Source organism: Juglans regia, chromosome 3 (genome assembly GCF_001411555.2).
Source record: "Juglans regia cultivar Chandler chromosome 3, Walnut 2.0, whole genome shotgun sequence".
Taxonomy (NCBI): Eukaryota; Viridiplantae; Streptophyta; class Magnoliopsida; order Fagales; family Juglandaceae; genus Juglans; species Juglans regia.
Window position 1 is genome coordinate 1,418,313 of NC_049903.1, and position 11,886 is coordinate 1,430,198.

The 11,886-nt window shown below is 37.3% G+C and overlaps 4 protein-coding genes and 1 non-coding gene across 7 annotated transcripts; all 5 read right to left on the bottom strand.

Annotated features, from left to right (window-relative positions):
* Positions 1-110: 110 nt before the first annotated feature.
* On the bottom strand, positions 111-2,137 carry LOC109019422 (ubiquitin-60S ribosomal protein L40). Of its 2 annotated transcripts, XM_035688981.1 has the most exons (6): positions 1,941-2,137; positions 1,753-1,839; positions 1,552-1,654; positions 418-484; positions 266-306; positions 111-202 (listed from the first exon to the last, which is right to left on the bottom strand). In XM_035688981.1, the coding sequence occupies exons 1-5, from the start codon at positions 2,041-2,043 to the stop codon at positions 280-282; spliced, it is 387 nt and encodes a 128-aa protein (XP_035544874.1). In that variant the 5' UTR covers positions 2,044-2,137; the 3' UTR covers positions 111-202; positions 266-279. The 2 variants fall into 2 exon arrangements, with proteins under 2 accessions (XP_035544874.1, XP_018857251.1); XM_019001706.2 differs by having other exon boundaries at positions 111-306.
* Positions 2,138-2,900: 763 nt separating this feature from the next.
* Positions 2,901-5,625, bottom strand: LOC109012190 (protein ABHD11). The gene is made up of 5 exons (XM_018993713.2): positions 5,272-5,625; positions 4,670-4,908; positions 3,996-4,108; positions 3,649-3,789; positions 2,901-3,373 (listed from the first exon to the last, which is right to left on the bottom strand). Exons 1-5 carry the CDS (start codon positions 5,522-5,524, stop codon positions 3,109-3,111), a joined length of 1,011 nt encoding a protein of 336 aa, XP_018849258.1. The 5' UTR covers positions 5,525-5,625; the 3' UTR covers positions 2,901-3,108.
* A 27-nt stretch (positions 5,626-5,652) lies between these two features.
* On the bottom strand, positions 5,653-5,732 carry TRNAL-UAG. Its single transcript has one exon. It is a non-coding gene; the product is annotated as a tRNA-Leu (tRNA).
* A 181-nt stretch (positions 5,733-5,913) lies between these two features.
* LOC109012191 (protein ORANGE-LIKE, chloroplastic-like) lies at positions 5,914-8,605 on the bottom strand. Its single transcript, XM_018993714.2, has 8 exons — positions 8,339-8,605; positions 7,861-7,978; positions 7,562-7,684; positions 7,181-7,267; positions 6,930-7,006; positions 6,689-6,816; positions 6,295-6,431; positions 5,914-6,112 (listed from the first exon to the last, which is right to left on the bottom strand). Exons 1-8 carry the CDS (start codon positions 8,533-8,535, stop codon positions 6,035-6,037), a joined length of 945 nt encoding a protein of 314 aa, XP_018849259.2. The 5' UTR covers positions 8,536-8,605; the 3' UTR covers positions 5,914-6,034.
* An 851-nt stretch (positions 8,606-9,456) lies between these two features.
* LOC109012192 lies at positions 9,457-11,218 on the bottom strand. Of its 2 annotated transcripts, XM_018993715.2 has the most exons (3): positions 10,773-11,215; positions 10,573-10,626; positions 9,457-9,960 (listed from the first exon to the last, which is right to left on the bottom strand). In XM_018993715.2, exons 1-3 carry the CDS (start codon positions 11,082-11,084, stop codon positions 9,724-9,726), a joined length of 603 nt encoding a protein of 200 aa, XP_018849260.2. In that variant the 5' UTR covers positions 11,085-11,215; the 3' UTR covers positions 9,457-9,723. The 2 variants fall into 2 exon arrangements, with proteins under 2 accessions (XP_018849260.2, XP_018849262.2); XM_018993717.2 differs by lacking the exon at positions 10,573-10,626 and having other exon boundaries at positions 10,773-11,218.
* Positions 11,219-11,886: the final 668 nt, after the last annotated feature.

The following is an 11,886-nucleotide window of genomic DNA, read 5'->3' on the forward strand; positions in this document are numbered from 1 at the left end:
TCCAAATTTTGGAGGGCTTACTATGCCATGGTAGTTGCAATATTTGCAGAATCTTTTTGTACATCGTCGTTAAATGTTTGCCGGGATAGAAGAAAAAATAGGGAGAATAATAGCTAATAAGAAGCATTGCAATATTTCGGTATCAAAATTTGAACAAATCAACTAGTTTTTTATTAAGAGAAAAAAATTAATAATCATGTAAACAATATACTGGTTATCTTGGTTCTAATATAGAATTTCAATTACACAGAGAAGCAAAACACAACAGTGGTCCAGAGTTTACTTAATCTTCTTCTTTGGCCTCAACTGCATGATATAAAAATAGGGTTATAATTTTCAACAGCACAGAGACTAAGCTCCGTCAATACTTAGCATGACAGTAATTTGTTATTAGAACCTTTAATTATACATAAATACCTGATTGCTATGACCACACTTCTTCTTCCGGCAGTTTACAGCCCTTGGGTGAAGACGAGCATAACATCTAGCAGATTGAAAATAGAAAAGATCAATCTTGGTTAACAAAATAGATATAGCAGCACAAATATAGTAAAAATAAGGATAAATAACTAAGTATACAAACTTAACCACTGATGCAAAACACAGCACATTATGGAAACGCTAAAGTCAAAGCTTTGCATGCGCATGGAAGGATTTCATCAAGACAACTTTTTACAACTGGTGCTTTCACACAAACAGACACGAGTATAGCTTACAAAAATCTTATGTACCACCCATGAAAATCAACTGCAGTTATATGAATTCAGCTGACAAAGTTGAAGAATGGAAATCAATATTGGGAGCAAGAATAACCACTTTTGCACTGAAACAGCAGAAGAGGCTAAGTTTTTGTCCCGCCAGTATAAAAACAAATGTATCATGTCCCAAATCGCAAAACACAGCCCCCGAGCACACCCACAGACACCCTCTCAAATTGAATTTCACCCATCTATTCCAAGAACAATATCATCAAATGAATTTATTATGATGTCCCACCCTAGAAAATCAACTGCAAGTACGCAAGTCCAGCTGACAAAGTTAATGAATGGAAATTAATATCGGGAACAACCATAACCTGTTATGCATTGCGTCAGCAGAAGAGGCTATATCTATTTTTCCCCGTAGCAACCCATTTTCACAGAAAAAAGCAAAAGATTAATTCCAACTCTTTGAACACAAAGAAATAGAACCAGCCACTCAATCAATGATACATGACCAATTCAGGTGGGAAAGGTACATGAATACAAGTTCCTGTCGGCTATATGATTTCGCTATAATATAGGTGGGTAATGTACATAAATGTTACATGACCAAGGACTTGGCATGATACATGCTAGACAAATGCAACTACACGGCTCACTATTCGTGTCCTACATTTCGACATCAAGCAAACGACCAAAGAGAAAGAATATCAGCAAGAGAAATGACAAATTTACAAGCATTCAGAATAACCAATTCAGAAACCCAACGAAGCAGAAAATTATATAAACCACACATAGTGAGGGAAATGCTAAATTTGAAGAACGGATTTGAAAAACAAAGCATTTTTACTTGCGGCAAATCATTTTCTCTTGATTGTATTTGCGGGCCAATGCCATCAAAGAAGGCTCTATGATACCACCACGAAGCCTCAGTACAAGATGCAGTGTCGATTCTGAATAACACAAATAAGGAAACTCAAAAAGTTTTCCAAAGTCCCGATACTCATAAAAAGGTTAAAAATTTTGAACACAGAAAGTGGGAAAGGTAGACCTTTCTGAATGTTATAGTCGGCTAGGGTTCGGCCATCTTCGAGCTGCTTTCCCGCGAATATTAAGCGCTGCTGATCCGGTGGAATTCCTGTGAAGTCATGCACACCATGAGATCTCATAAGCTCAGATTTTCTTTCCCACTTAAATCAAGAAAGAAAGAAAGGGGTTAGGATCTGAACGTAAAAGGACCTTCCTTGTCTTGGATCTTAGCCTTGACATTATCGATTGTATCGCTGCTCTCGACCTCGAGAGTTATGGTCTTCCCGGTTAAGGTTTTCACGAATATCTGCATCTTTCTCTTCCTTCCTGCCTATTTCCTTCCAGGCGAAAGGGATTGGCGAGGAAGTAGAGAATGACTGAAACGCTTTTATATTTATAATAGTTTGATCTAGGGTTTCACTTCGGTTTCTGCCACGACGTCTAGTCTAGGAATTCGATATTGATTTCCTCAGTAGTTGAACCAACCCGAACCAGGCCCTGTTTTATGGGTTTACATCAGATAAATTGGGCCGCAGCAAGAATAATTGATTGGTATGGCCCATACTAGAGACATCATTATTTAAAAAAGGACCCAACATCACCCCCACTCTCCCCCTTGCTTGCTTGGTGTAATTTCTCTAATTTAAAATATTGACTATGAAAGCTCCACTCCGTCATGGTAAAGGAACACACACACCCAAAAAAAAAAAAAAGTATCCTTACAAAAATTTCCCAAAAATTGAAATTAAATTTGCATGAATGCACAAGCAGATGCATTAAGACAATAAAAAGTCATGCTTCTATATCCAATTCCTTCAGAACATCACACCAACAACATTAGAAGTAACGTAACAAAAACGAAAAACCTAACAAAAAAAGGTGTTCAGAACAACTCTACATGATCGGAATTCAACCAAACCAAACTCGGGTCTGTGTAACATGTAAAGCGGGCATGTATATGTATTACACTCTTATATCTTATCTTATTTTCATTTCACTTTCACTTTGTTGACATGGCATTACAGCCACTGGCTCACCTCTTGTTAAAATGTAATAATAATTCGGTGGTCTAGTGCCACATCTGTACAGTGAGATGGGTTATATGTCTTGGCATTTTTCAAACATACTAGTCCTGAGATTAGACCAGAAAATCCAAGCAATACAGAAACAGGAAAAAAATAAATAAAATACATTCAAAACCATTAGCACTGCCTCATCCCAACATCCACAATTTTGGTTCTTTCCTAAGAATGTCATTATTGAATAACCAATAAAACTTCAGCACATAAAAGTATATTAGTTTATGAGTAAACAGGCAAGACTTTGATACTGAATTCAATAAAATATAGTAGTTTTTCAATTTCCGATATCCAAGAAATCAACCAATATTAGATGTAAGAGATGCAAGCTTTGGAGCAATAATCTCTAAAAGTCCCTTTGGATTGTCCGCGTGAACCCAGTGGCCTGAATTGGGCAGAACGTGGACAGAAACCTTCCCTTCAGATCCATCTCCTCCCTGATTGGCAAGGCTTTCAAGCCGCTGGATCACATCTAAGTCCCACCGGTCACTGTTCTCTGCTCGCACAATTGAAATTTCCATGCCTTTTGGTGGATGCTCTAAAAGAGACCAATAAGACTTCTCCCTACATTCATTTTTATCTTTATGTCATTTGATAGAAATATCCAGAACAAAAATAATAGAAGATAAAAAAATGATAAAGACAACTTTTGCACAACTATTTAATAAAGTAACGACTTTTATATTTGAATTTTGTTTGATTTCGATGGGTTTAAAATTATTGAAGAGTTATTTAAAAGTTGTGTAATAGTTGTGTGTTGTCTCATTTCCCATAGAGGATTTTCCCCCATAAAAAAAGTGATTTCAAATTTATCTCCATGAAAAAAGTCGCATGTTTACCTGTACGAATTGAACATTTGCACAGCGCCTTCTAGATCAAATGCCCATGTCTCATGCTCTCCAGATTTATTGAGGCTACTGCCTATCCATTCTGACAATGACTTTGAGAACCCAAGTTCAATCATATGACTCACAAGCCACCTGAAGCCAGGAACAAGATGTGTCACAAAATAAACTCAGCCTAACGGATGAACTCATATTATTTCTAATTTCTGTGTATGCGTGTTGAACAAAACATTTACAATCAATATGGGGGCCTTTTTTACTTAAAGTACTTGACCTAAGGATCCTGACCTAAGGTTTGCCACAACTAATAATACATTACAAGAGGGACAAAAGGGTTATACTTTCGTGAAGGGATTGAAGAAGGCAAGCCCTGTAACGTCAGCAACACCTTCTCAACTTCCCCGTCACTGTTTTCAGGGTTCACCTCACCAGGCACGGAATCCAGTACCCACAGCTGTTCTGCATCGGGGAAATTAAAATTGGCCCAAAAATTTTTGCGTGTGCAAGTAACTGAACATTATTAATAACCCAAACTTGTAACAACAGCAGTCAAATTACACAAAAAAAGTGCAACATACATATTAATAAGCTTCCAGTTTCAGTATATGAAGCAATTTACATCATTATGGAATAGAACTTACATGAAAATCTTTACAGTGTAACCTTTAAGCCAAAATAATAATTGGATTTCCCGAGACATTATGGTCTATGAAGCAAAAGAAGAAATAGTCAAGTTTTGGAAATAATATTATTGTTTTTTCTCAGCAGAAATAATATGTTAAAAGAGGCAAAATGATACATTTAAAGCTTAATGAGACAATCACAAAAATTAATCAAAATATAAGTCGGCATATAAACAAAGATCGGAACAAGTGCATTCCACTCTACAACATAAATTAAAGAATTGACTATAAATTTGAACATATAATACATTGCCACAAAACTGTATATGTTTAATATAAATCGCCGCACAAAAGAAAAGTGGATAACTAGTGAAACTTTGCTAAAGAAAAACCTGTTTGGGCAAAGCAACAGATTCACCATAGTCGCCACGAGCACAACTCTCTGAAAACTGAAGCGCAACCTTACCACCCATGGAGTGGCCTATAACAACATCAGGCCAAGCCCATCCTCGAGCCTTTATTAAATTAGCCAAATCATTGGCCGCATTGACCAAGTCATGAGGTGGTTCTAGGCCTTCTATCCCAGCTGATCTCCCATGGTTTCTTAAATCCACCAGCACCATTCTCCATTCTATACATACCGGAAAAAATAAAAGGCAAATTAGGTGAGTGCGAAAAACAAAAACTCTCCATCCGTTAGGTTCCCGAGAGAAAATCATAAAACAAAAGGCTGTATGGGAACAACAAAAAATTTTCAATTTTAAGATCCAAGATTCCTTAAGTTTTCTTAAGGAAGACTACGGTGCCAATAATTTTATTGATAGCCAAAGTTACGGCAGAATCCAAGATTCCAAATTGCTTCGGTTTCAGAAATAAAACTACACATTTGTATCACCCTTTGGGTTCAATTTTCTTCACCTCGATCTTCCCGATAATTAAGGGCAGTGCACGTGCGCGCGCGCCTGAGAAAGAGAGAGAGAGAGAGAGAGTTTACCAGATGAAGGAGAGGAGTTGGAGAGAGTGGAAACGAGGTTTCGAGAGAAAGATCTCCAATTTTTGCCAGATCCCAAGAGGCCATGAAGAACAAACGCCGTTAAGTTGCACTTTGTCTCCGTCGAAGCTCGGACTTCTTCGTACGCTAGGGTTTGTAGAGATGTTGTGGTTCCAAGACGATGAGCTGGACTGGGTGAGTTCAGGGCCCGATTCAGGAGGTGGAAACCCTGTTTGTTTCTCAGAATTCTCGCCATTTCACTTGCATTACTGTTCGATGCGTGCAAGTGAAAAAAATAGGAGGGATACGGAGCGAGGGTTTGGTCAGACGACGGCGTATCTCGCTTTGGTAGAGATTGCCAACTTAACCAAAAAAAAAAAAATCTGACAGCTGTGGGATTTGAACCCACGCCCTTTCGGACCAGAGCCTAAATCTGGCGCCTTAGACCACTCGGCCAAACTGTCTTCGTGCTACAGGAATCATCAAAAATTATATGTAACAGAATGTTACTTCAGTGTATTTTTAGCATCCACATTTCGAACGGAGGAAGGTGGCAAAGCTACCTAACGAATGATTTGGTGCAAAATGCTGCATGGCTAAAGGGCAAATTCGCATCAATTATACAGAGACAGCTATAACAGAAGATTGAAGTGGGAAAATAGGTTGCCTTTTTGTCTTTTTAACAAACTGTTTACTTTGTTTCTTTTTTTTTCCCGAGCTACATTATAAATTAAAAGAGAAGGAAAGGAAAGAAATCCAATCATCTTCAATCAAATGGATCTATTCGTGGGTCATGTTCACTGGCCATCAACATCCCAGTGCACAGGCAAGTCGGGCACATTACCTACGTAGAACAAATACACAGATTAATGATTGTACCACAATACGTAGACATGTTGACACAGACCAAAACTAGCCACAACACCTAGGACTCAGTACTGGATCAAGCATGCATGCACCAAGTTAAGTTGAAATTCCAAATTATTTTTCCATGATGAACAAGCTCTCTTCGAACATATTATATACCTTCCCTGCACTGGAGCAATTTGGACACCTCTCAGCTGTTGGCACTTGCAAAGGGCGACCTGAAGCAGAGGATAGTGAGAGAGGATTGATGCTCAAGCATACACCACTTGCAGAACATCGAGCACAGGCCAAATAACCTGAACACAGGACGACAGAAAATATGGTACACTGTTGAAGCAAATAAATATTAGAGGAATTAAAAACAAATAAACAAAAACAATGAACATTTTCATTTGTACCCTCTAATAAAAGAATCAAAATTTTGAATAAACATATGCGATAATACACTGCCAAAAAAAGAACCACGGCCCAAGCCTATGAACATAAACAGGAAAATTGAAATCCCATCAATAGACAAATTAAAAGACAGTCGGTTGATTAAAACTATTCATACCAGTTCCATGGCAATATTTGCATCTTTTCTTCTCTTGCTGCTCTACATTGTTGGCTTCAATTAACATCAAAGCTGAAATGACACCCACAGCCCCACCCGAAAAAGATGCCACAATGGGATCAACCATGCTGATTTAAGAAATTAAAAATGCGTGGTTCAGTACACTAATCAAACAGATGCGTTCCTTGGTTGCTCGTAATTCAGATCCATGAATTCGGATAAATGCAATTCCTGTGAATACCTTAATTGCAAAGGCAAATGCATATTGCGTATGAAATCTTCATACGAGGTGCCGCCCAAACCTAATTTTAACTCCAACTGCAACGAAAACAGCTTTAAATATTTCATGCGAATCATGGTTAAGAACATAAACACTCATAATATTAAAACAAACAGTACCCACACAGAAGAAAAAGAAAAAAAAAAAACAGTTCTCTTTGGACAACAAAAGTCGACACTAAACAAAATGAATAAGAAATGATATAGACTTACCGTTGGTGCAATAAGGCCACCGAATAGGATTATCCCAGATATAAATGATAAGCTACTCAAATACAGCTGCTTCAACGTCTTTGGCGTCTAGTTCGAATGGAAAATGAACAAGGTTAGCCTAATATTAAATAAAAATAAATAAATAAATGCCTCATTAACAAAACAGACAAGAGAATAAAAATTCAAAATGACTAAAGACAAAAGAGAGCAGAGCGTGAGGGCATGCTGTGCCCACAATATAGGCTCAGAAATGCATTAGGTAAAACATATTGAACATCAGCTTTTTCATTAGCAATTTCCTCACTGTATTGTCCATGATGAATTGCAAAGCCCTAATCTATGGTGATTCCCCTACGTGCACATGCTTATTTCGAAACTCACCACATGAGAAAGGAAAGGAATAGAAGATGGAATGTCAGGCATCTCATAATTTGCTTCTTCCTCGTCGCTCTCATTGATCACTTTCACAGCCTTGATGCGTTCTTGTACCCGTAATCTCCTTACCTATACAAGCTCCATTTCAAAAAAATAATTTAAATCAATTTAAAAAGCACAAGTTAACCACAGACTGCGCAATGTGCAGAATGAAGGAATTAGGCTCTAGCAGATGGCTTGGTCCGTGTGGCTATGCAACATTATTTTCAGTTTAGACCGAGGCAAAGAATGTTAACAAACTTCACCTCTTCCATGAGGAGAAAGATCTTATTGCGTCTACTCCTTATGTTATTTTGAATTTCCTGCAGTTGCATCTGAACGAAATCCTGAACGGTTTCCGGACCTTCTATGATGCAGAAATTGCTAATGAAACCAAAAACAAAAAATTTTACAGATAAGATTCGTATCAAATTTCATGCAAAGATAATAACTTATTCTCAGACAGAATTGTTACAAATCTAAAGCAAAATCCATAATGAAAAGTACTTATATAGGCGGAATATTTTTTCTTTATTCTTTCATACAATTCAATGGGAAAACTGATGCATGCAACTGAACCTAGCTTATAGAAGCCCTCGCAAATTCATTCCCAAATACTGATATCTCTTTCCCACATTTTTTTTTTCTAGGCAACCAATATAACAAAAAAAACCAAAAACTTAATAAGATGTAAGGCGAGCAAAAGGATAAAAAAAAAAAAACCGAAAATTTAAACGAAAAAACCTAGGACTGTCATCGCTGGAGGCGTCCTTTGCAGAAGAAGAGGAGGCGATGCGAGTCCGGGAGGAGGTGCCTTTGAATAAAACGAAAGGTTTCGCATTTCCACCGTAAGAGGAAGAGAAAAATAGGGATTTGGAAGAACCCAACTTCGGAGGAGAGGGCGGATAAAGAAGATGAGAGTAGAGAGAGAGAGTAGACATTGCAGCTATCCTTCGCTCATGTGACAAGTACTGCAGAGAGAGACGGAGTGTTTTGTTGGAACTGACGAGGTTTAGGTTGGAATCTAGAAATAAATAATGACACAGCATCTAGATTCTAGAGTCTAGGCCCTACGGAATACCTGTCATCAAAAATAAAATTTTAAAATACATCATTTATCGTCATCTTCCAAAATCTTCGGTTGAATGTATTAGAAAAATATAAAAGATGAAAAATAACTTTTCAATTATTTGATATTAAATTAAAAAATAATATAAAAATGATAGTTAAAATAACGATAATTTATTTTTCATAGATTGTACATGTACTTCAATAATTAGAGCAATACTACAAAGTAGAAACGTTTATAAGGAATGGAGACTATGAGATATTAATTTTCAAAAAATTTCAGTTTTTTTTTAAATATTTATAAAATATAATTTTTTTAATTTTAAATCATTAACTTTTTCATATAATTACATCTAATCATTATAATTTTTATTAATTTTAAAATTAAATATAAAAATCAATACAATATTTTTAAACTTCAAAATAAAATTTATATTCAAACAGTTTTTTAATTTTATAATATTTTTATTTAATTTTTTTTTTTAAATTTAATAAAATATTGAACTCAAATTATTTAACTGCTGCCAAATCCTCCATATTCTTCGTATGGATCAATATTTACCCCACTCCAGGGCCTCTTTAATCAGTGTGTCCGGCAGGCTCATGCAGCTGAGCTGACGTGATATGAGATAGAATGTAGGGAAAAAATACTTGCTATACGACTCTTCTCCAATCAGCACGTCCGAATATGCCCTAAACCCTCCACAACAACTCTAATATTTAAAAGCAGGCTTGCTTAACTTCATGCCTGTGAGCGAGAAAATAAGTCTTTGGAGTCACTAGAAGACTCGCCATTAAAATCTCAAGATGCATCAAATATGGATAAAATCTCAGGCTCGTAGCCAATCTTACTTCATAGTTTTATACACGAGACTTGCGAACGAACAAACATAGGCTAAAGTATCAAGTTTAGACTATATATATCTAACCCAGGTTGATCCATCGGTCAGCAAGCAGACATGAGACAGAGGACCAGGATATCCCAGAGTACAAAGTATGCATGGATGCATTCAAATAATTGAATAGAATCTATACTATTTTGGTTAAATCTGGAACCTCATTCACACTCTGGCGATCTCAACTGACTTTTGTAGGGCTTGTAGAAGACTTCTCATGATTCTGGGCTCACCAGGGGGTGACTGATCCTTTAAGGGTCCATTTCTTATTGCTCGGAAAATTGGACCTGAATCATTAGCAGTTGCAGGATAAACCAAGCAATCTATGTACACAAGCACCTCGGTCTTTCCATCGCCGATTGAAATAAAACCCAGTCTGGTTCCACCAGGTACTTTGTCTACCTGCAATATTGGGATGCAGATTATTCCGTTCATTCCAGATTCGAGAGTAATTCAACCAGCACAAACTTGCATATACGGCTAGACTTCTTAAATAGGTCATTCAAGTGTGAACAACCTTGGGAACAAGAAAATTACTACAGTTAGAAAAACGTGATGTTTTAGAAGTCTTTATTAGTAATACATGATTTCATGCATGTCGTCCCGGTCCAACTTGGGTTGCTCCAAATTAAGTTAATTACCAGACTTTATAATGAGATGATTTTTCTTTTGGCTTGTATGATGAAAGGATCGGATATCAAACAGAAACATGATAGAAGTTTTTTCTAATGAACTGATCATGAAGTTTAAGACTTCATAATCAAATGAATTTTGATTGGGTTTCACCTGCTCTTCGACCCACAATTCACCACTTAATTAATACACCAACCCCACCTTCCACACAGCTCCAAAGTAAAATACCAGCAATTTTGTTGATGCAGATTCTCAGACGCACATCATGTGCATTGGCCAAGGGTCTATTGCTTGATGCTGAAGCATGTAGGCCGACCTAATTAATGTGTGTTGTTTGCGCGTGTGCGCGATGAAATGAAAAGTCATGTACATGCAACCTACCTTCAAAGGTATGGGAAGTGGAAGATTAGCTCCTTGGCAAAGACTGTTGGCCCACTGTATGGAGGAAAACTTAATAAATAAATATGAGTACAAATCCTTAATATATAATATATTCGTTTAAAGTAAACAAATTAAGAGGTCGATGTCTAAAGACAAAATCGTAGAGGAAAAAAACTGAGTCAGTGAGGGTGTGAATATACCTGGAAGAGCAAGGTCTCGAATCGCTGAAGATCAGTATTAGAAGGCAGTTTCAAAGTACCCAAGGAGACACCGTCTTCGGCATCGTCGGCAGGCACAATGCCGTCACTTTCCGGGGAAGACTTGGGCACTGAAGTAAGACTCCGTCGGCAGGAGAGTTGGCAGAGCTTATAGGGAAAGCGGTGGCTGTGGTCTTTGATCCAACTGGCAGCGAGTAACGGTGAACGGGAAACCGCAATAGGGGAAGGAGAGGAGAGCTGCACGTGCCAATTGACACGTAAGGGATGGGGCAGTAGCCTCGCAGCGTAGGGCATGGCTTCTCAGAGAGAGAGAGAGAGAGCAGGAGAGAAATTACAGAGCAAGTGTGTAGAGAAGTGGTGAAATTGAGTGAAATGGCGGAAAAGAAAGGGGTTGGGGGAAGGGGGAGGGGGGCGTGGGATAAGATGGGGCATTTGGACGTTGGATTGGATAAGAAGCTGAGCGAAGCGTTTTGAGGTAGGGAACAGCTCTCTATTATTATTATCTTGTTAAATTATTATTCGATTCAAATTAACTTCATGCCACGTCAGTAATATCTCAACGAAGGCTTATTATTGCGACGAAAGACTTCGACGCTATATTTCGAAAGTTCGCCACAGGAAACCTTTTCGTGACTGCACTCAACTCCCTCAAACATTGCACTGCAGAGAACATGAAAACCGGGGGATTACTTTTGAAACTCATCTTATGCTAAAAAAAAATCGAAAAAATTACACAATTTCCCACTTTTCCGAAAACTTGCGACGCAAATATATGGATGTTAAGAGCATTCGTAATCACCTAAACATTAGCTAAGTCTAAAATTTAGCTCTAACTTCAAATTTTCAGTATAGCATTAACCTTTAATTAAGTGAATCCAAATTAAAGTAACCATATTAAAATTAAAATAATAATATTATATTATATATTTTAATAATATTTTACAAAAACAAAAAATTTTATAATATTTTGTAAATACACTTCATATATTATGGTACATGCCATTTAAATGCCTCTATAGCTCCAAACAAAAATACAATGGTCTCAAAATCAGCACGACGCAAATCACAAGCTTCCACGACTCCCTTTTTATACGAT

What these genes read in the sequence shown, in the direction of transcription:
- LOC109012192 (XM_018993715.2), bottom strand. Translation starts at nt 11,084, where the DNA reads ATGCCCTACGCTGCGAGGCTACTGCCCCATCCCTTACGTGTCAATTGG. An exon ending in TCGAGACCTTGCTCTTCCAG is followed by an intron (nt 10,627 to 10,772) that starts GTATATTCACAC and finishes TCCTCCATACAG; the next exon opens with TGGGCCAACAGTCTTTGCCA. An exon ending in CACTTCCCATACCTTTGAAG is followed by an intron (nt 9,961 to 10,572) that starts GTAGGTTGCATG and finishes CCAATATTGCAG; the next exon opens with GTAGACAAAGTACCTGGTGG.
- LOC109019422 (XM_035688981.1), bottom strand. Translation starts at nt 2,043, where the DNA reads ATGCAGATATTCGTGAAAACCTTAACCGGGAAGACCATAACTCTCGAG. An exon ending in TAAGATCCAAGACAAGGAAG is followed by an intron (nt 1,840 to 1,940) that starts GTCCTTTTACGT and finishes ATGACTTCACAG; the next exon opens with GAATTCCACCGGATCAGCAG. An exon ending in GAGAAAATGATTTGCCGCAA is followed by an intron (nt 485 to 1,551) that starts GTAAAAATGCTT and finishes TCAATCTGCTAG; the next exon opens with ATGTTATGCTCGTCTTCACC.
- LOC109012190 (XM_018993713.2), bottom strand. Translation starts at nt 5,524, where the DNA reads ATGGCGAGAATTCTGAGAAACAAACAGGGTTTCCACCTCCTGAATCGG. An exon ending in CAACTCCTCTCCTTCATCTG is followed by an intron (nt 4,909 to 5,271) that starts GTAAACTCTCTC and finishes CGGTATGTATAG; the next exon opens with AATGGAGAATGGTGCTGGTG. An exon ending in TCTTCAATCCCTTCACGAAA is followed by an intron (nt 3,790 to 3,995) that starts GTATAACCCTTT and finishes TCCTGGCTTCAG; the next exon opens with GTGGCTTGTGAGTCATATGA.
- LOC109012191 (XM_018993714.2), bottom strand. Translation starts at nt 8,535, where the DNA reads ATGTCTACTCTCTCTCTCTACTCTCATCTTCTTTATCCGCCCTCTCCT. An exon ending in CAAATATTGCCATGGAACTG is followed by an intron (nt 6,432 to 6,688) that starts GTATGAATAGTT and finishes TCCTGTGTTCAG; the next exon opens with GTTATTTGGCCTGTGCTCGA. An exon ending in ATTGCTCCAGTGCAGGGAAG is followed by an intron (nt 6,113 to 6,294) that starts GTATATAATATG and finishes TGTTCTACGTAG; the next exon opens with GTAATGTGCCCGACTTGCCT.